Source organism: Postia placenta, assembly GCF_002117355.1.
Source record: "Postia placenta MAD-698-R-SB12 unplaced genomic scaffold POSPLAscaffold_8, whole genome shotgun sequence".
In the NCBI taxonomy this organism is placed as follows: Eukaryota; Fungi; Basidiomycota; class Agaricomycetes; order Polyporales; family Adustoporiaceae; genus Rhodonia; species Rhodonia placenta.
This window is the reverse complement of record NW_020169839.1, coordinates 1,697,447-1,716,396: the sequence shown is the minus strand read 5'-3', so window position 1 is coordinate 1,716,396 and position 18,950 is coordinate 1,697,447. Positions and strand designations below refer to the sequence as shown.

Sequence of the window (18,950 nt, the reverse complement as noted above, 5' to 3'; positions counted from 1 at the left end):
GGCCTGTAACCCAACATCAATTTCCAGGACTGATCCATCAGTCACGGATTGATTTGGACGCGTTTGAGGCATGCTCGGCACTTCAGCCCCCCCCCATAATATATACGGATCTCCCGACCACCGCAATTCCCCTTTCCTGATCGCGGCGACTGTGCTTGGCTTCAAGTTCTTCGCCCGCTGCATGAGTGTCCAATACTAACGCGTATAGTCTTTTAATCCAATGTGCACCACCCCGCCTGTGTTTCTGACCTGGGCGGTCCTCTCGACTTTGGTGCGTCGTTTCTCCTCTCTCCTCGTACTCCGCAGGTCGACCTGAACATGGCATGGTCGGCAGCTGGGCACTTTTCTTCTTTTTCATCTGTGGAAGTTCGATCGATTCAAATGCCTGCGGTCCGTCACCCTCTGAATGACCTTGATGAGGCGGCGCGATACTGACTTCATGCACCGCCAGCTGGAATAATGGTCCTTATTCCGGCGCGTTCAAGCGTGTCATGACGGTGCGTAGCAGTCTACCTAAAACGCGTCGCCCCCTCATGCGTGCCGCAGTATACCTATTTATTGAGCATACCGTTGATCATGGCATACTCGATCGGCTTCTGCGTGATCATGTACAAACTCGGCTACATGAAGATGCCTGGGTACGGACGTAAGTGCCCTGCTTGAGGCATATCGCGGCATGTTCAAGTCCCTTCTCCAATCTAGTCATGCCGCTCCCCTTCGCGCTCTGGCCACCACACTACTACCGCGCCATCTTCCCGCTCAACATGCTGTTCTCCATCGCATGGGCTCTCGAAATGTGCGTTGCTGCTCTATCTGCGCCTGTGCCCGTCCGACTGACCGCCCTCCACAGGATCACACATCTGGAAGGTAGTGCCCCTCCTAACCTTGCCGCCGCGCCGCTCTCATTCCGCTTGCCGCAACAGAGCTCTGCTTCTGGCTTTTCCTCGTCAACGCCGGTTCAGTGCAGCAGGACTGGTTTCGCAGCCTGTACTTCAAGTCCTGGATTGCCGGCTCTGTTCTCGCTATATATATGCCCATCGTCACCATCGTCACCCGTTCCGACCCTGCCAAGGCAAGCCGCTCTGTCTTCATTGTCCGGGTAGGGCGTGGCGCTGACATACCGGAGAACAGAGCGTGGCGGCCACCTTTCTGGCCGGCAGCCTCGGCGATCTCTCCCTTACCCTGTGGTTCCTGCCCGTCCTGTGCGTGCCGCTCTGTGCTGTTGCCACAGCATGACTGATCTGCTTGCGCAAGATTTATGTTCCCTTCCTTCTTGCGAAGTCTGGTGAGTGCGTCTCATGAATTTTACAGTGATTTATTCTCATCATGCCTGCGACAGAAATCAGAAGGCGTGGACATCAGTACTATCGTGCGTCTCACAACCTTCCACGAGCTGAACGTATGTTGCAGTCACTAGTCATTATTGCGGGAGCCTTCTCTCTGAACGTTCCCATAGTGCATCCGCGTCGTCTTCCGTTTCTTTTTCTGCGCACCGTTTTTGATCCTGGGCGTTGACGGCATCACGTCCCGCCTCCTCGTCAACACCAACCTGTAGGAGCACGCTCCTCGCGGGAACGGTCCAACAGGCCTGCTGACCAACGCCCACACAGGTTCGCGTCCGAGTTCCTGGCCTTCCTGGCAGCCATCGGGTGCATGGTCTCATCGGGCATCACTCTCGTGGTGCGTGTGCCGCGTATCTACTCCACGGCTGCGGCGCCGTACGCTCAGTGCCCGTCCCCTCCCCGCAGATCTTCTTCCCGCGCTCGATCGAGACGGAGGTGCGCGCGCGCAACGCGTCGCGCGACAAGTCGCACCTGCACACCTTCCCGTCCGAGCGCGACTCGTGCGGCGCACCCCCGCCCGAGCCGAAGGGCAGCGCGCCGCCATACACCGCGACGGTCTCCCTGACGAAGCTCGCGCCGTACGGGGACGCGCCGGAGGAGGAGGACAAGGCGCGCCCGCTCGACATTGAGGCGCCCGGCGTGCCGCCACTGACGGCGACGGCGAAGAAGATGTTCGCGCCGAACCGGCGGCTCGACTCGGGCGCGACGGTCGAGGGCCGGGTGCAGACCGTCGGGCTGACGGAGCACAACCTCGCGCGGCACAACTTCCAGTCGTCGAGCGTGCACCCGTTCGTGCACAATTTCACATCGCCGATCGGTGCGTTTCTGTGTTTGTTTCGTAGTTGCTGCGCGGTGTGCGTGCGTGCTCACTCATTGTGTGCGTTCACAGACCTGATGCAGGCGGAGACCTACCAGGGCGTCACGCGGTACAATGCGCGGCGGTATGCCTGAGCGGCGAGTGGGGGAAGTGTCGAGTCGCGATGTATTTGTACGAGATGCTCTGTCTGCGCATGTGCTCGCTCGTTATGAACCAGTCATCTCTCTGCCAGTCGATCGCGCGCGCGCCGTGTGAGCTTTGCGTGTAGGAAGTCGCACATGCATGTTGAAGACCATGCGTTAGGCGTCTCCTCATGATGGAACCGTGAAATAGCGATGTCAGGAACTGTCACATTCTCCGGACATTCCCGTAATCGTGGATGGTCTTAGGACGTCGGGGCGTCGAGACGTACCAGAAGGTTCTGCATGTAAGTGCATTGGCTGTACTTGTCGAGCAATTTCATCGCTTTATAAGAGCACAACACAACTTGGCGGCGAAAGTGGTTGAGATGCATAGTCCGAATATGCAGCGCGCCCCACCGCCGCTGTCAGAAGGAAAGGATGATGTGGACAATCACGCAGAAGCAACGTCAGCCAATCCTATCAGAAAGGTCCTGCGCGAACAGAGATCGCGAAGGATCCTGCTTCGCCCTCTCATCTCTCAGCATCCTGTAGACCATTGAGCCATGAGCAGCAATCTATCAGAGAGTTTTCCCATGAGATACTGACCGTGCATTTATCCTCGGGTCGTCTCCCTCAACACCCAACACAGCCTGCGGCGTCTTTGCGTCGATGACCTGGAACCCATAGTTGAGGCTCTCATGAAGAGCAGTACGTAGCAGAACACTCACGTAGTGGTTGTCGCAGTGGGGACAGAACTCGTCGCTCTCCTCGTAATTAGCCATGTCTTTCCGGAACGCCTTCTTGCACTTCTTGCACATGAAGGTCATCTCCGACGTCTTCTGCAGCCGGTGATCTTGTGTCTCCGCGTGGCATTCGGCACAGTCGAACCATTGCTTGCAGCAAGGAGCGCGGATAGCGACCTGGGCATTCAGGACGTGTTTACTGTATCAGCAGAAGGTACTTTGGTCGGTTCATGGCTCGGCTACGGCTACTTGATGAGGCCAACTCCAGAGATGTTTTCGCGGGGTCGTCGTCCGCGTTATCGCTGGAGAAGACCTCATCTAGAGAGATGATACTGACCACATATCTCCAAGCTCTCGCACTCAGAAGGGTCCTGTGGTTGGCGGATCGAGACAACGTAGAAGTGGTATCCCGGAAGCAGGAAATCAATAATAAATCCAGACCAGTCCCGTGCCCCCGGCGTCACGTCGGCTTGCATTTCGGCTCTCGTTCTCTCTCTCTCTCTCTCTCTACCTCCATCCGAAGCTGCGGACGCAATATTTTGTGCGCATCATCAGAGTGCTTATCGTTGAACCGTCGCGATTCTATCGGTGACACGAGGCGGACGATGTCGTATGTAGCGCACAGCTTCTGCGTCTGCCAGCGCCAGGACTTGGCCAGGACTCTCACACTCTTCCATCGCCGCCGTTCAAGCTGGCCGCGCGGTCGACCTCAGTAACCTCCTTCAGGCCCGTCTCTCGTGGATGGCATGCACCTCGTTGTCGACGGGGACTCATAATGCGACTGTGAATGCAGGTGAGTTCCCGCGACCTGGACAGTGTAGAGAGCTGCGACGGACGGGGCGCATTTCCTCATGTTCATTGGGATTGGAGGACTGGAAGCCGGCCCAGGCGCAACGTTCAGTCGGCCTGCCTGTTGGATAGTCTCATGGGCAAGGGTGTGCTCGTAGCGGGACGCGAAGTGTCCCGAAATCCGTCTCAATGGTTGCAATTTATATGACGGAGAGCCTAACAGACTCCCTTTCCTACTGCGCGATGCCAAATAATGGCAACTCATAGTGTGTTGTACCCTTCAGGCGTTCTGAAGGAAAGCGGATTCCCCATTTTGCCTGTTATTTTCTCGCTGCTCGATGCGCTTGGTTTCCAGGTTCGCTGAGCACAGTGCTGTTGTGAGGAGGGGCATACCAGTGGTGTCACGTCAAGGCCCAAAGGAGATTATCCTCTTGAGTTTGCATTAGCGTTCACTCCTCACGACTATGGCACTGCTTTCAACGTCTGCATGTTTCTAGATGGATGTGGGCCTTGCGACACATCATCAGATCCTCGATTTCTCAATGCATGGGCATTTCGAGATTGTGTAGCTCGCATGGAAGGGTATGCTCACGAGCATATACACATTACTTCTGAATGTGTTTTACAAGCTGGCCCGTGCTGCTCTGTTTGGGGATTGCCGTAAGTTGATTTCCATTCTTTTCCGATGTTAGATGTCAGCGTCCATGTACGCTGCCCGGCCGAAGACGCGCATAGCAGCCTGGAAGTCAGTGGAGGATGTGCATGCCCTGCGGGCATCTTACGCCCCGGATCAAGTTCACACTCAAACGTGGGGGTACAACAGTCGCAGTTCACCCTTCACCTCAGCTCCCCCGAGACGGCTTTCCCGTGCTGTGCAATACCCATGACGACACCGACGCCGACACTCATGGCCCGGGCACCTGTTGTCATGCAGTCCACTGTATTTATCAACAGTACGGCTTCGAGTTCTGAAGTCCCTTCGGTGATACGGACGACGATGTATACGTCGGCGTCGTCAACACCCGTCTCTCTGCACAGTGCGCTAGGACCTCTGCTGGGCGGGCTGTTGGGCGGGTTCTTTGGTCTGATGATTATCGTAACCATGTTGTGGTGTCTCTGGCATGTATCTCCCGGATTGCGTTGTTGCATGCAACTGACGGTGTCTATAGGCACAGGCGGCACGATATTTTCCGCCGCACTGACTCACTTGAAAACGCACCGGAGATCGACCACAAGCACTCAGAGCAATGGGGCCGGCGACCATCCGCTCCCCCTTCGCCTACGCCGACCCCGCAGCCATACCAGTACGGCTTGATCGGGCGCCCGCAATCCACCACCTCTGGATCGAGTGGACCGCATTCGCGCTCGCACTCGCCGTCAGTGCTGACCATGTATAGTCCACCGCCGTCAGCCTCGATGCACTTCACGCCTGTTCCTGGCTCGAGCACCGCGATTTCCCCCGGTCCCAGCCTGGCATCTTCGTCGCGCGCATCGACGCCAGGGCTGTATCCGCTCGGGCTGCAGCAGTATCGCTACGAGCTGCAGCAGCAGCAAACGCAGCAGTACCAACAACAGGCGCGGGTGTCGTGGCCACGATACGGGGGATCGGAAGACGGAAACGACGGGCGACGGTCGCCCGTGCTGCGCCCGCGCAGCGAGCGCAGGCCGTCGCGGCTCTCGCTGACGCTGGCGAACTGGAACCCAGCGACGGACGGGGACCTGGAGGCGATGCGGGAGGGCGAGAACGGCGAGCGTGACGGGCTGGGGGAAAACGCCAGCGCGGACGCGAGTGCGCGGGACACCAGCGAGGCGGACGAGACTCTGGGGAGCTCTCAGCAGACGTTGGACGCGGGTACGCGCGAGACATCGGGTCTCGGCTCGAGCGCGCCGACAACATAAGCTGGTATGATGGAGGACGTCATACCCCCTCTTGCCGCCAGCGCGATATCATCGGCTTGCTTCCCCTATCATATCAGCCACCCTCGCCATCCCAAATTCATGCTGGACGGCTGAGGCTATTTGTACACGGCGCGGGTCTTGGACTCTTTCGCTTTCTGGATAGACCAACACCTTGCAGCGCTTGTCGAGCAGTCGCCGACATGCGTGTTTTTATAATACTGTGCTTTCGACGGACTATGTACGACGCGCGCTATCGCAGCACTCCAAACATATGTATAGATTTTGATTGATGCTGACTAGAGCCGGGCTTCCGGACGTCCATCCTCGGTCTCCGTCGGTTTGTCTGGGTCTGCTCGAGGGCAGTCCACAGATCTAGCGCCTGCTCAGTCTGACACTTCCCAATGGGGAAGTAAGTAAGTGGAAACTAGGTGAGTGCTATTTGTTGCGAGCGGTGCCAGCCTCTGCGCTCTTACTCGTGAAATTCTCGTCAAAGTGATGCAGACATACTCAGACACCTTCAGCCCTCCTGCTGCGAGTAAGGGTGGCGACTTGACCTCAAACGTACTGGAAGCTTCCGAGTGCGTCCGAGATGCCGACGACGATTAGCTGACATGAGTCCCGAGTGTATATGGGGCCGGATCATGCAAGCAACACAGTCTAGCATCTGTCAAGGCCTTTCGATGATCTTCACTCCGGTTCTTGTATGAGCTCATCGGCCGTTCTCGCTATGTCGGCGGACCCGACACGGTCGCGGTGCTCGTATTCGTATAAATATGGGTCACCATCCGCCTTGAAGCTTCAGTATTCTACTCACATCGTTTACAAGTACTTCGCTACGACTCCCCCCTTCTAATCACCCTCTCTCCCTTCACCCCTCCCTCCGTCTAACGACTCGCGTCTGCAAAACACCCCAACGCGATGGCAGGGAACCAGGCAGTGAACCTCAACCCACCCGATGCCGCCGAGCATCTGGTCGCTCATGGCTCGGACTGGCTGTGGGCGGCATTCTCGTACATGGCGGTCTGCCTGTTCATCGCCTTCGGTCTGATGTTCAAGGTGGGCAGTGTCACGTCTCGCATGACCCGGGTGCTCACAACCGCTCGCGCGGACAGAGGCCTCGCGGTACTCGTCTGTTCCACCAGATTGCCGTCGTCATCCTTGCGACTTCCAGCCTCGCCTACTTTTCTATGGCCTCTGACCTTGGTGCGACTCCGATCCCGGTCGAGTTCCGCGGCGATGGCGGCGACCCGACGCGTCAGATCTGGGTACGACTTCCGTCTTCTGGTACGGCTTTCTCGCCCTAACCACTGCCCGACAGTATGTTCGGTACATCCAGTGGTTCATCAACTTCCCGCTTTTGCTCCTCGAGGTGCTCCTCACGACCGGCGTCCCGCTGTCCGACATACTCGTCACCCTGTTCATGTCGATCGTGCTCGTCGTGTGCGGCCTTGTGGGTGCTCTCGTCCACAGCACCTACAAGTGGGGGTACTACACGTTCGGCTGCACCGCACTGCTCTATATATGGTGTGTAGCATCTGTGGACACCTCACACCTCCTCGTTGCCGACCACTCTTGATTTACCAACAGGTACTCGCTGCTCTGGAACGCGCCTTCGACAACCCTCGCTGCTCGCGGCGTCGTGCACCGCGGCTACTACCTCTGCGCAGGGTTCTTCTCCTTCATGTTGATCACCTACCCCATTTGCTGGGCGTGCGCAGAGGGTGCCAACGTCATCTCCGTCACCTCCGAGATGGTGTGGTACGGCATCCTCGACTGCATCGCGGGCCCGCTGTTCCTGTTCCTGTTCCTATGGGAGATCCGTGGCATCGACTACAGCTCGTTCGGCTTCGGCTCATCCCAGTTTGTCGCCGGCGCTGGTGCAGTCCCTGGAAAGCGTCCTGTCGGCGAGCAGCAGGCGTGAAAGCGTATCATTCTTCTAGTTTCTTAATCTCACGTCCACCCCCTCCCCTTCTCCCTCACATAGGGTTCGATGACTGCAAATTTACGGCCTGCTACGAGCAAGTCTTCTGCCACCTATAATAACACGACCTTCGTTATGATACATCGTAGATTAGAGCCATGTTTAATAATGTACTTCTGTAATACTCTGTCGCGATTGACCCACCTTGGGCTCTGTAATCTACTTGTGTAATTAGCCAGACCGCCAGAAAGGCTGAGGTCCGACCCCGTGCGATATATCATAACCTAACATACAAACTGTGCTACACTCCGCCTGGGGCTTATCTCAGCGCAAACTCATGTCGATGAGCATCGCTCCGCCCAGAGTCCGCCCTGGGCGGAATTTGCGCGGTCATGTGATCCGCGTTTAAGCTCACAACGCGCCGTGCCCAGCTTGCCGTCCCAGCAATCATTTTTCCCCTTGCCATGACCAACTCTGATCATGGGTGCCTCCATAGGTCTGCATCAGTTCGAGTCGACAGTATTCTATAAAGCAGCCTAGTTGCGATTGAGGGAGGTTGCGTACAACATTATCATTGTCAACACCGTATCGAACATACTTGTGCCGCATAGGGAAAGTCGCCTGCTACTTATGGTCGCTTCAGCAAAAACACATTTTGTTAGGCACTACCAGGGTTCGAACCTGGGTTATGGGAAACCTTTTCCCTTGCTCAGATAAGCAAACGAAATCAAAATCCCAAGTGATAAACCACTACACTATAGTGCCATTGTGCACATTTCTTTTATGTTTGTATATGACGTTCCTTCGGCAGCTTTCACTGTGCCATCAATCTCTCTGCTTTGTACCTTGTACATCTCACCAGGCTTCATAATGCGATTTAAGCTGGTTTTTTTCTCCCCCGTGTCCTCCACACAGAACATAGTCCGACATCTATTCCAGCAGTTCCCGAACAACGTAGGACGGATTGGAGCATATGGCGGATGCGCCTTTGTAACCCGAGGAACAGGTGAGCTTGCAATACCGCCAGCCATTCATGCACTGTTTCCTGTCATCAATAACATGCCACTCACGCATAATTCTCCCTTTATCATTTCATGAGGACAATTCACGCCGCTGGAAGGCGCGAATCCCGCCATTGGAAAGGTGGGCGCTCCAGAAAGGGTAGAAGAAGATAGGGTGGAGGTACTCGTGCGGTCGGATTCTGACGACCGTACTGCAGTATCTCGTGTAATTGAAGAATTGAAAAAGGTAGCGTGCTTGTTGTTCGTTCGTGATGGCAAGGATGTGAATGCACATCAGGTTCACCCGTACGAAGAAGTCGCGTATGATGTCTACCGTCTAGAAGACTTTTGATACATGTATGCAAACATACGAACTTGCCCGCTGATTTCAGTGTGTGTATGCGTGTGCGCGTAGGTATTGGGTGAGTTGTTGCAACGTTATGACCGTGCAAACAGCGCATATACTCACCTCCAACTTGAAAGTCCATTAAATGTTGAGTCTCGCGGTCGGTAGTCGTCTCGACCCCCTCTATTTATTCATCTCACGATATAAGGAAATAAGACATTCTATAAATACATCCTGAGGTCGAGGTGATACACAGTGATACACGGGAATAACTGGTATGGGAAAGATATCGCTGACGGGCATGGCAAGGTGCGTGGAGGTAGTTTACAAGGGCAGGCGATTTGCTGAAGAGCCCATAGACGAGTGAATGCAACGTACCTGGAGGTTGAGACGTACATCAAGATTAGTACAGAATCGCTCGGCCTCGGCGCAATATGCTCACAAGCTATTGCAAGGCATATCTCAACCACTGACATATGTCGGTCAATGAGTCGGAACAAAGCTGTCAAATAATCGACATGAGCTACAACGAGTAGGTCATCGAAGAAGCTAAGTGCACGAACGTACGCATCGATCAAAGACGGCAATGATACGCCCTTCATCCGCATCGCTACCGCAGTGGATGCAATGATAGCGACCACGCCAGCCATGCTAAAAACCACCATGTAATCCTTTCGTGAGGTCGAGGAGTCGAAGGTAGGGTGCTCGATAACATCGAGTACGCGCATCGTAGCTCAAATGCAGGGCAGATGTGGTCGACGGGAAGGCAGCGGACTTACCCACGGCAATGTGCAAGTGGGAGGGGGAGTCACCAGGAGTCGCTACGGGACTTCCAAGATCGTGCCGATTATATAGTGATTGTCACCGACTTTATTGTGCACAGCGCTAGCGTCTACCAAAAGCTGCAAGTGGCGTACACGGGCGGCGCAGGGATTGAGTTCAACCCGGGTTGAGGAAACGCCCAGTAAAACCCGCGATGCCGGGGGTTTTTCTACAAATTGGCGCCGCCGGCTTTTATCTCATCTAACCCGGCATTGGGTCAAACCTGGGACAATCTGACGCGAGCTGCGCCAGGTTCAGTCCATGGGCCGGAACTTCCTGCCATTCCCCCACGACCCAATAATTCACACAATATTACTGATAAATAAAATATATTTCATCTATATTCTACGCACAGTCAACAAAACAGTGAGAACACAGCTATTCAGAGCTATAACACTACGCGACGAGGTATACTTGACCTCCCCCCTCCTCGCGCGCCGGTGTACGTGGAGTGTCTATGAACCCGCAATCGCATCAGTCACCGCTGTTTGTAAATTTGAATGACAAGCTCACCTTCGACCTCAATTGCTGCCCACTCCTTTCCCCTCACCCACAGCTGCCGCAGTCAGTATGTAAGAGTCGTCAGCAAGGGTTATTAGTATGTCAGTCTTGGTTAGTATGTCAGTACGTCAGTATTAGTTAGTCCGTCAGCGTTGGTTAGTCCGTCAGTGTTAGTAGTTAGTCCGTCAGTACTGTCAATGATATTAGTAGTGTGTCAGTATGTCAGTCTCAGTAGGTCCGTCTCGTCAGTGTCGTTAGTACACCATTATCAGCACCACCCTCGGCCATGAGAAAACAGACAAATACCTTCGGCCACACACTCCGCCGTTGACCTGTCGCAAGCATGGATGAGGGAGTTGAAGAAAAAAGACGACGCACCCATCCCGTGCGACAGATCGTCACACTGTGTCATAAGATCACATGTTTGTGATGCTCAGGCGCTCTCAGCCTGCCCTCTGGCCCGCTCACTCCGTTCCTCATGCAGGGGCTCCCCATCGCGTCGGATAGCGACGTGGGCTATACGGGGCTGGAACAGCGGATACCTGGGAGGGCGAGGATGGAGTGGTTTATATTGTGGTTTATGCCCCTATTATCCATACTATGTGACAAAGCGCCTGCCACCCCTATCTTTGCGCTGAGCGAGTCTTAGCGTCGACCTCATGCTGGCGGGGATTGGATTTGCGCTGACTCCTATCTTGAGGTGGCGTCGGCATCGGGGCGGATGGGCGAAGAGCCAGGTCGGACTCGGGGTGAACTTGAGGCGCGGTCTCCGGGTTTATCTGCGATCTCGTGACCCCGATCAGACCCAAGATAGTCTCTGGCAGTGTAGTGCAAGCTCGTGATTGCGCTAAACTGACCGCGCGGAGAGACCCCGGACACCGGCTCGGCCTCCCTGATCTCTGCTTCCAGCGGAGGATTCTGGTACGGTGAGCATTCTTCGATATGGCTTGTTCCTGAATGGTAGACCATTCGAATATCAGATATAATCGCAATAATACTGATCGCAGCGCCTGCAAACAGAAAGCTCCATTCTTGTTTCCCTTCCATATACACCCATTCTATCGGCCGCCCTCGCTCTCAATGTCGTATGAAAACCCTATTGCAAGCTGAGTGCTTCTATAGATGATCGTCTTGACAAATCATGGGGTTCATGCCGACGGAATCAGACTGACGCTATGCCTGTGTCCCAGTCGGATCTTCGCCGCCGGGCCAAGTTCGCTGTCGAGTCTCAAGAACTGACGAACCCGAACCGCTATCGAGATATCACACAGCTTTAAGCGTACTTCCGTATCACGTCTGGGCATGGCCTTAGCGTCTTGGATGACCGCTGTCAAGATTTAAGATCAATGCATCTGCCTCGCAGATTGTTCAGCCCCACGAGGCGTCTGGATCTCTGGTCGTTGCGGAGAGATCTTATCCAAAATGATGAGTAATGAGAGGTAATGAGGGCTGTCGAGCGGAGATCCTCGACTCGAGTATCCACACCTGGCCTTTTACTCGACGACGTGAATTACCCTGCAGAATCACTGCCCTGCGCTTATTGACATCATCATATGAATGACGACACAGAATGAGATCGGCCTACTTATGAAACGGCGGAATGAAACCTTAGACCCGAGACCCGGAACTATACCATTTATGTAAGTATACCTGTTGTCTTCGCGGACTGGTTCATGGCTGATGGTGGTTGTGTTATTGCTAGTGACCTCACGTCTTCGGAGTTAACTGACATTGTCATGACTCTAGTGTTCGTACAAGGGCGTCAGGTGAGGGACATTATACACATTGAGCGTCACAGTATCATAGTTGACTGAGCCCACACAACAGTGATCACCTCGGTCTTGACTTCGTTGCCACCTTAACAGTAGACAGCACGAGACTACAACGATGAAGGTGCTTGCTTTCGGAATGAGCAGTGAGGCTGTCAAGCTATGTCCTTTGGAAGATTCGAAGAGCCACTACCGGTAGCACATCAGTACAGCTTCTGTAGCATGCGCGTTCTCATTTCGTTCCCCAACTATACGGGTTCTAGTCATCAAACCTTCTACTGTTTTCGGACCAATGCATGACCACAATCCTTTACGCCGCTTGTCAGTTTCACCCACACCAAAGACGCAACCAAAGACACCCCTTCAAGCTTCATGAACTACGCAAACACGACTGAAACACCAAAACCCCGGTCCAAACTGCAACAACTACAACAATTCGGATCGAGACGGCTGGGCATGAGTCTGCCGTGTCATCTCGTGATAGACGCGCGCTGGTACGCACCGCCCAAACGGCCGCTGCAGCGTTGCGTGTTTGTTCTGTACAACCATGTCCGCACGACGCCAGCCGTCCACCACCTCTCTCTCGAAATATGCTCGCGCCAATACTCCAGAATTCTCAAACCGATCCCTTGACTTCTGCAACGCCTTCTGGGGCCTCGGTGATGGGGGCGTCGATGTCCTCTTCGCTCGTATGCGGGGTGCGATGCGCACAATGGAGGAGCTGCGAGGCTTTTGGAAGGAGAGGTGGGTCTATTCTCTGTGATTGTGTAACTTGTACTCAGTATGCCACCAGAGCCTCCATCGAGGAGCAGTACGCAAAGCGGCTCGCCACCCTCGCAAAGTCCACGCTTGGAAGGGATGAGATAGGGTTCGTGACATACGTTGTTACAGCGTCTAGCTACTTGATATATTCTCCAGGGAACTACGCGTATCGCTCGACACTCTCAAGCAAGAGACCGAAAAGCAGTCCGGGTATCATCTCATGGTCGCCCAACAGATCAAGACCGATCTTGAGGGACAGACGACTGCGTTCTGGAGCAAGCAGCAGCAGCACAAGAAGACGTTCCAGACTGCTATTGAGAAGGAGTTCAAGACGAAGCAGACGCAAGAGTCGTACGTTAACAAGGCACGCGAGAAGTACGAGGCGGATTGCGTGCGCATCAACTCGTACACGGCGCAGAGCACGTTGATGCAGGGCAAGGACCTGGAGAAGATCCAGCTGAAGCTGGAGCGGGCTCAGCAAACTGTCCAGGCGAACGAGCGCGATTTTGCAAACTTTGCCCGTGCACTGCAGGACACCGTACAAAAGTGGGAGATGGACTGGAAGACGTTCTGTGACAGCTGCCAAGATATGGAGGAGGAGCGCATGGAGTTCATGAAAGACAACATGTGGGCCTATGCGAATGCTGTATCGACGGTTTGTGTTGCAGACGATGAGGTGCGCCGGTGAATCCTTGCCGCGTTGGTGGCTGTTGCTCATCCTGCCTGCCAATCTAGTCCTGCGAGAAACTTCGGCTTGCGCTCGAGCAGGTTGAGCCCGAGCGCGACATGGAAAACTTCGTGCGCGACTACGGAACAGGCAGTGTCATCCCTGACCCTCCTGCATTCATCAACTACGCCAATCCCGACGCCGTGCCATCATCCTCGCAGCCTCCGCGCACAAGACCTGCTGATTTCGTCCGTTCGTCGCAACGCACACGCCCGGCTGCTCCGTCTCCCGCTCCTCAGGACGAAGATCTGGAGCCTGTGACCAACATTGCTGGAGTGGGCATGGGCGGCGGGCGTCGTGCAGATGCCACACCAGATCCACAGCTCCTCAACCGGGCGCAAAGCCGGAGTCGTGCGAGTCACCGGGGTGCGCCAGAAACAGCACAGCCGAATGGCGTTGCAGCGCGCTCGCACCAGCCCTCCATGGGAACACGTCCTGCAGATCCAACGGCAGACCCCATCGACCCGACTGCGAAGACGATGATCAAGATCGGCGAGAATGCGTATGAGGTCGATCTCTCGCGCGACCCGCAGGCACGCCAAGGTCCCGGCCACAGCTCGCATCATCGGGCGAATGGCTCGGCCAGCCCCGTAAAAGTGGGCCAGGAGGACGACCCACTGGCACGTCAGATGGAGGAGTTGAAAAGGCAGGCGCCAGGGCGCGGTGCAAGCGTCCGGCGGAGCGCACAGTGGCCATCACCGCAGCAAGCACCTATCCAGAATTCCCACTCGCCGTCGTCGAGTGTCTCGCCTACGAAGCGGGACTCTGCTGCGAACCTGTCGCCTCCGCCCGGTACGTCTGCGGACAGGGGGCGGCGGTCATCCCGTGACTATGGTCCGTCGGCGAACATGGTTGTGGGCGCGGCGCCCCCCATGGCGACGTCGCGTCCGACGTCCCCCAGCGCACCATATCCGAAGCATATGGTACCGCCGTCGCAGAGTTCGGCGGGACCCTCCGCGAACCTTCCGGTACAGGACATACTCGCGGACTACCAGCAGTCGTTCCCAGGCGAGCGCAAGTCGATCAGCAGACCGCCTAGCCAAGCCGGCAGCGTCTCTGGCATCCCCGGGCACGCCCCCAGCCTGAGCCAGAGCCACATTCAGCGTGAGCGGCCGCTGAGTATCAGCGGTCATGCGGGTATCGGTGCACAGGGCCGTAGCACCAGCCCCCAGCCATTTGCATCTGTATCGCGCAGCACAAGTCCTGCTGTACCACAAGCTGCCCCGCCTTCGTCTCATCGGAACAGCTATGTCAGGGTCCCCGCTCCGGCGGTCAACGGCCAAGGACACGGGCAGACGCCGTCGCAGTCCTCTATGCGGCAAAACACCATGAGCGTCCCGCAGCAAGCCCCTCACCAGCAGCGTCCTACGAGCCCGAACAGTGTCGGCATTGCGCTGGACCCTACCGGGCGTGTTGCAATGGACTCCATGGCGGAGACCTATGCCCACCGCCAACCTCAGCCACCATATGGTCAGCCAGTGCAGGCGCCGCCACCGCCAGCTGTCGTGACGCAGCCCACCCGGCAACCCACGTACACTGGGCAAAACGGCTATTCGCAACAGACAATGCCCTCTGCCAACGCGGCGCAACCTCCATATGGTGCCCCCATCTCTGCCGTCTCCGCCCCAGGCTATGGACAAGGGTACGGCGTGCCCCCTTCGCATCAGTCGCCCCCTTCGCAGCCAGTATACGGCTACCAGCCCCCATCTCAACAGCCACCACACCCCCAGCAGGTGTATCAACCGCAGCCACATGGCTACGCAGGCCACGCCGCCGGTAGTGTCGTGCGCGACCTACAGCGGGACGCGTCCGTGAATGGGTCAATGAACCAGTACTATGGCTTGACACAGCCTCAACAACATCAGCCGACGTATCGTGCGCCCAGTCCTGCGCGAGCGCCGTCTCCCCAGCCGCCTCTCAACCAACCGCCTCTCAACCAACCGCCTCTCAACCAACCGCCTCTCAACCAACCGCCTCCCAATCCCAACCAGCCGCCTCCTACTGGCCAGTACACGGAGGACGGACGAGGCGTGCTCTTCTATGGTAAACACCGTCATTGCGTTCAGATTGACTTCAAGAATGCTGACCCTTCCTCTACAGTCAAGGCCCTTTACGACTACCAAGCTACCATCGACGAGGAGTTCGACTTCCAATCTGGGGATATCATTGCCGTCACGGCGACACCTGAGGATGGCTGGTGGTCGGGCGAGCTGCTCGATGAAGCCAGACGACAACCAGGCAGACACGTATTCCCGAGCAACTTCGTCTGCTTGTTCTAAACACTCCTCCTGGATCTGTTGCGACAACACTCTCCTTATGCAGGCCGCTCCTTCTCGCAGGACGTTTATATTCCGGGTACCGCACTGGCCACGATTTTTTACGACGTATTCACTGGTTTCATTTTTCGGATATTTATACAAGTCGCTAGCTTGGATCTGCATTCGTTGCTTTATTTCATACCATCCCCTCATTCTTGCAGTCTCGCATTTTCTGTGCCCTGTGTGTACTCGCCGCTATCGCTTGTGTCTCACGTATGCAGATGCCTTCATGTTGAAATGGACTGACTGCTGTGCTTTGGCTGTTCTGATCTCTAATCTTGAACGCTGTCAAACGAGCCGTAGCACACTCAAGACCCTCTCACAGAGCGTCGGGATAGAAGGTAGGTGAAAAGTAATAGTATGTATCATATTGTAGATGCTGTCATCAAGGAACAGTGGACGGATGCCGTTACGTTGCTTGAGCAATAGAATAGATCACCGCGCCCAGCATATCGCAATGCCCAAGCTTGTGGCGCCATAGGGTTGAGATCTACTCGCTGAATAGTTATGGCATCTCGACGTCCTCCCAGCACCCATCCATGTTAGCGTGTTCGGTCCATGAGTTAACAAATGCTTTAAATCTAGGAGGCGAGACGAAGCCGTCCGGTTCAGCAGGTTTAGGGGAACGGCCGGTCGTTATACTAGCGATGCGATAGCACTCAACGCGCAGCTCCTGTGAATCAGTTGCAGAATTAGCTCATGGGTCCTGCTTGACACAATGCGCGGTGGCGACTTGCCTCGAAGCTGTGGTATACTTGAGATGGCATGCAGCTCACGCTCTGCATGACGTCCTTGTGGATCCGCTGCGGGCTAGGCGACGTCGCAGAGCTTGCTGCGGCATTACCTCGTGAATTGTCTCGCTGGTTGGGCAGAAAATCGACATCCGTCGTCATCGCCACATCCGAGTCGTCGGTGACTACGGCGCTCATGCGCGCCGTAATGTCGGCAATGCCTTGCTCCATCCACGCAGCAGTCGACGGGGGGGAACTCGAGCCTGCAGAGGCGCGGGACTCAGCGGCCTGCAAGCGGCGGCGCAGATGGGCATTTTGGCAGTAAGCAGTGCGGACAGGACGCTTGCCGGGAGACTGTTTCAGAGAAGGCATGGATACGAGATCAAAGCACCAGATGAGTTATTCAGAGGCAAGAAACGGTTATCTGGGGAGGACGAGGGACAAGAGACCGGTGGCCGAAGTGGGCTTTAATACTCTCGACACGACCCTGGCCACGCGAACGCGTCCCACAATGATGCATCGTGCTTGTACCATCGACATTATTGAGCCGCCACTGAGTGACAATCAATTCGCTCACTTACCGTGCGCAGGGGCACCCTTATATTTGCGCCTTCGTCGCCACCCAGAACTCCGCTTGATACAGCCAGCGCATCATCGCCTCGCGGTCAGCGGTGTATTCGCACTCTATTGTCCTCGGCCTGCAAGGGTTGTCCTCGCCTAAACCATCATGAATTATGAATCCCACCGTCTCAGCGAGCTGCAGCATCTCCTGCAAGCTCAGCTCGACTGCCGCTTGGCCCCCGCCGGTCCAGAGAAGGGGCCCCAGGTTGATCCAGGTCCCGCCCGGTCGTAGGAGCGCGTATATGTGTTCTATAGTCTGGATTGCATTCAGCGAGGTGTCGATGAAGAAGAGCGTGACAATGTAGTCGTAGCCATCATCGGCGCCTTCGTGGTGGAGTGGCGCGGGTAGCGGCGGACGCAAGCTGAGAAAGTCGCACTCCGCGAGGTGCAACTTCCCCGACAGCCGGGGCGTCACGTCGGGGAAGGCGACGGTGCGGAATAGGACGTCGTTGGTTCGCTGGTGCGAGAACCAGCTTGCGTAGGGCTGAAGGACATGCTGGTTGGCGTGCTGTGTCGTCTCTTCAGAAAGCAGGAAACGGAAGGCGGTGTTCATGAAGAATGAAAGCTCGTTGGCCGTCGTGTCAAATCCTGAGATATAACTTTAAGAGTCGCTCTATCAGTGCATGCTTCAAACACGCGACACGCACCCAATTGTGATATCTCCCAGGCCAACCGGCCTAAGCCAGAGCCAGGGACGAGTACCTTTGTCGATGCTCGTTGCTCACTTGTGACTTGCTTGAGAACATTCAGGACAGGTCCGAATATCCTGGTGCGTTCGTGCTGGCCCTCCACACTCCAATCTCGCACAAAGTGCTTCAGCGACTCGCGTACCCTGCCCAGATCGCCGTGGTTATCTGAGACATCTTCACCACCAGTGGAGGAAAACTGCTTCCGAGCAAGACCGGCGATTCCAGCGGTCACCCTAGCATTCAGCAGAATGCTTTGTTGCAGCCTATCTAGCTTCTCAGGGTATCCAAGCTTTTGTGCTATGCGCTTGTGCGCACGGCCGAGCCTTTCATAGGAGGATCGCATGACCGCAAGCTCTGCCTGCGAAAGTCGGACATATTGTTCGTATGATAGAGTTGCCCTCTCGAGTGAGAAGTGCTTCGGCGTCGAGCGATTCCCTCGAAAAACGGCAGAGAGAATGTTGCGCAGCTCTGCAAAAGACGGTGTTCCCACTAGCTTCAGACTGACGAAAGACAGAACTATGGGCAAAAGGCAAGCAAGAAAAGCGTCAGAGACGAGCAAGCGGACCAAGTTGTCATACATGTGCATATGTCTGTAGTAGCAAGGCGCACATGCATCTTGCTCTTTACTTATTTAGCAGTCATTTGAACTCCGATGATTACCTTCGTTATCACTAACCTTTACAAGCTTTTTGCAAGATTTCGAGCTTTGTTTATGCTACAAGGGGCTACAGACAAGCGCTGCTCGTTGTCGACGCTGCAAGATGACCGACAACTTGTACCTGAACACATGTGCATGCTTGTCGATTCTGTGCTCCAATAACTAGATGAAGAAGTGAGGAAGCCGCGTGTTCAATTGCAACTGTACTGCTAGGTACATTTAGCGGGCGTACGTCGGCCGTGGTACTGCAGAAGACGTTCGATAACGAGTACAACGAGGTAATGATTCTGGCCACATCAGACAGCACATGCCGTCGTCACGCCTTGCTTTAAATTGGCAAGGCATTGTGCTCGATGACAGGCCTGTCAGAG

General features: G+C 55.5%; 9 protein-coding genes and 1 non-coding gene across 10 annotated transcripts; 5 read left to right on the top strand and 5 right to left on the bottom strand.

Moving 5' to 3' along the window:
• Nucleotides 1–220: 220 nt before the first annotated feature.
• POSPLADRAFT_1047061 (hypothetical protein) lies at nt 221–2,294 on the top strand (the record flags this gene model as incomplete). Its single annotated transcript, XM_024479196.1, has 14 exons — nt 221–271; nt 335–390; nt 452–497; nt 547–646; nt 703–796; nt 851–867; nt 924–1,072; nt 1,132–1,202; nt 1,255–1,285; nt 1,340–1,399; nt 1,457–1,551; nt 1,611–1,680; nt 1,749–2,160; nt 2,233–2,294. The coding sequence occupies 14 exons, from the start codon at nt 221–223 to the stop codon at nt 2,292–2,294; spliced, it is 1,314 nt and encodes a 437-aa protein (XP_024338598.1).
• Nucleotides 2,295–2,749: 455 nt separating this feature from the next.
• On the bottom strand, nt 2,750–3,367 carry POSPLADRAFT_1047060 (hypothetical protein; the record flags this gene model as incomplete). Its single annotated transcript, XM_024479195.1, has 4 exons — nt 2,750–2,828; nt 2,889–2,956; nt 3,011–3,224; nt 3,363–3,367. 4 exons carry the CDS (start codon nt 3,365–3,367, stop codon nt 2,750–2,752), a joined length of 366 nt encoding a protein of 121 aa, XP_024338597.1.
• Nucleotides 3,368–3,544: 177 nt separating this feature from the next.
• On the top strand, nt 3,545–6,006 carry POSPLADRAFT_1074664 (hypothetical protein). The gene is made up of 3 exons (XM_024482731.1): nt 3,545–3,818; nt 4,507–4,933; nt 4,984–6,006. Exons 1-3 carry the CDS (start codon nt 3,767–3,769, stop codon nt 5,711–5,713), a joined length of 1,209 nt encoding a protein of 402 aa, XP_024338596.1. The 5' UTR covers nt 3,545–3,766; the 3' UTR covers nt 5,714–6,006.
• Nucleotides 6,007–6,569: 563 nt separating this feature from the next.
• Nucleotides 6,570–7,874, top strand: POSPLADRAFT_1040196 (hypothetical protein). The gene is made up of 4 exons (XM_024477694.1): nt 6,570–6,769; nt 6,826–6,978; nt 7,032–7,237; nt 7,301–7,874. The coding sequence occupies exons 1-4, from the start codon at nt 6,632–6,634 to the stop codon at nt 7,632–7,634; spliced, it is 831 nt and encodes a 276-aa protein (XP_024338595.1). The 5' UTR covers nt 6,570–6,631; the 3' UTR covers nt 7,635–7,874.
• A 420-nt stretch (nt 7,875–8,294) lies between these two features.
• Nucleotides 8,295–8,399, bottom strand: POSPLADRAFT_t84. The gene has a single exon. It is a non-coding gene; the product is annotated as a tRNA-Gln (tRNA).
• Nucleotides 8,400–8,504: 105 nt separating this feature from the next.
• POSPLADRAFT_1047058 (hypothetical protein) lies at nt 8,505–8,987 on the top strand (the record flags this gene model as incomplete). Its single annotated transcript, XM_024479194.1, has 3 exons — nt 8,505–8,640; nt 8,734–8,882; nt 8,934–8,987. 3 exons carry the CDS (start codon nt 8,505–8,507, stop codon nt 8,985–8,987), a joined length of 339 nt encoding a protein of 112 aa, XP_024338594.1.
• Nucleotides 8,988–9,186: 199 nt separating this feature from the next.
• POSPLADRAFT_1040195 (hypothetical protein) lies at nt 9,187–9,825 on the bottom strand. Its single transcript, XM_024477693.1, has 3 exons — nt 9,549–9,825; nt 9,424–9,483; nt 9,187–9,359 (listed from the first exon to the last, which is right to left on the bottom strand). Exons 1-2 carry the CDS (start codon nt 9,707–9,709, stop codon nt 9,465–9,467), a joined length of 180 nt encoding a protein of 59 aa, XP_024338593.1. The 5' UTR covers nt 9,710–9,825; the 3' UTR covers nt 9,187–9,359; nt 9,424–9,464.
• A 2,795-nt stretch (nt 9,826–12,620) lies between these two features.
• Nucleotides 12,621–15,841, top strand: POSPLADRAFT_1145121 (hypothetical protein; the record flags this gene model as incomplete). Its single annotated transcript, XM_024485767.1, has 6 exons — nt 12,621–12,817; nt 12,867–12,941; nt 12,992–13,511; nt 13,571–14,833; nt 14,924–15,605; nt 15,663–15,841. The coding sequence occupies 6 exons, from the start codon at nt 12,621–12,623 to the stop codon at nt 15,839–15,841; spliced, it is 2,916 nt and encodes a 971-aa protein (XP_024338592.1).
• A 544-nt stretch (nt 15,842–16,385) lies between these two features.
• POSPLADRAFT_1057562 (hypothetical protein) lies at nt 16,386–16,983 on the bottom strand (the record flags this gene model as incomplete). Its single annotated transcript, XM_024480935.1, has 2 exons — nt 16,386–16,553; nt 16,657–16,983. The coding sequence occupies 2 exons, from the start codon at nt 16,981–16,983 to the stop codon at nt 16,386–16,388; spliced, it is 495 nt and encodes a 164-aa protein (XP_024338591.1).
• A 226-nt stretch (nt 16,984–17,209) lies between these two features.
• Nucleotides 17,210–18,507, bottom strand: POSPLADRAFT_1047056 (hypothetical protein; the record flags this gene model as incomplete). The annotated part of the gene is made up of 2 exons (XM_024479193.1): nt 17,210–17,820; nt 17,880–18,507. The coding sequence occupies 2 exons, from the start codon at nt 18,505–18,507 to the stop codon at nt 17,210–17,212; spliced, it is 1,239 nt and encodes a 412-aa protein (XP_024338590.1).
• Between the last annotated feature and the right edge of the window lie 443 nt (nt 18,508–18,950).

What these genes read in the sequence shown, in the direction of transcription:
- POSPLADRAFT_1074664 (XM_024482731.1), top strand. Translation starts at nt 3,767, where the DNA reads ATGGCATGCACCTCGTTGTCGACGGGGACTCATAATGCGACTGTGAAT. An exon ending in TAATGCGACTGTGAATGCAG is followed by an intron (nt 3,819 to 4,506) that starts GTGAGTTCCCGC and finishes TTCCGATGTTAG; the next exon opens with ATGTCAGCGTCCATGTACGC. An exon ending in ACCATGTTGTGGTGTCTCTG is followed by an intron (nt 4,934 to 4,983) that starts GCATGTATCTCC and finishes CGGTGTCTATAG; the next exon opens with GCACAGGCGGCACGATATTT.
- POSPLADRAFT_1040196 (XM_024477694.1), top strand. Translation starts at nt 6,632, where the DNA reads ATGGCAGGGAACCAGGCAGTGAACCTCAACCCACCCGATGCCGCCGAG. An exon ending in CCTTCGGTCTGATGTTCAAG is followed by an intron (nt 6,770 to 6,825) that starts GTGGGCAGTGTC and finishes TCGCGCGGACAG; the next exon opens with AGGCCTCGCGGTACTCGTCT. An exon ending in ACCGCACTGCTCTATATATG is followed by an intron (nt 7,238 to 7,300) that starts GTGTGTAGCATC and finishes ATTTACCAACAG; the next exon opens with GTACTCGCTGCTCTGGAACG.
- POSPLADRAFT_1040195 (XM_024477693.1), bottom strand. Translation starts at nt 9,709, where the DNA reads ATGCGCGTACTCGATGTTATCGAGCACCCTACCTTCGACTCCTCGACC.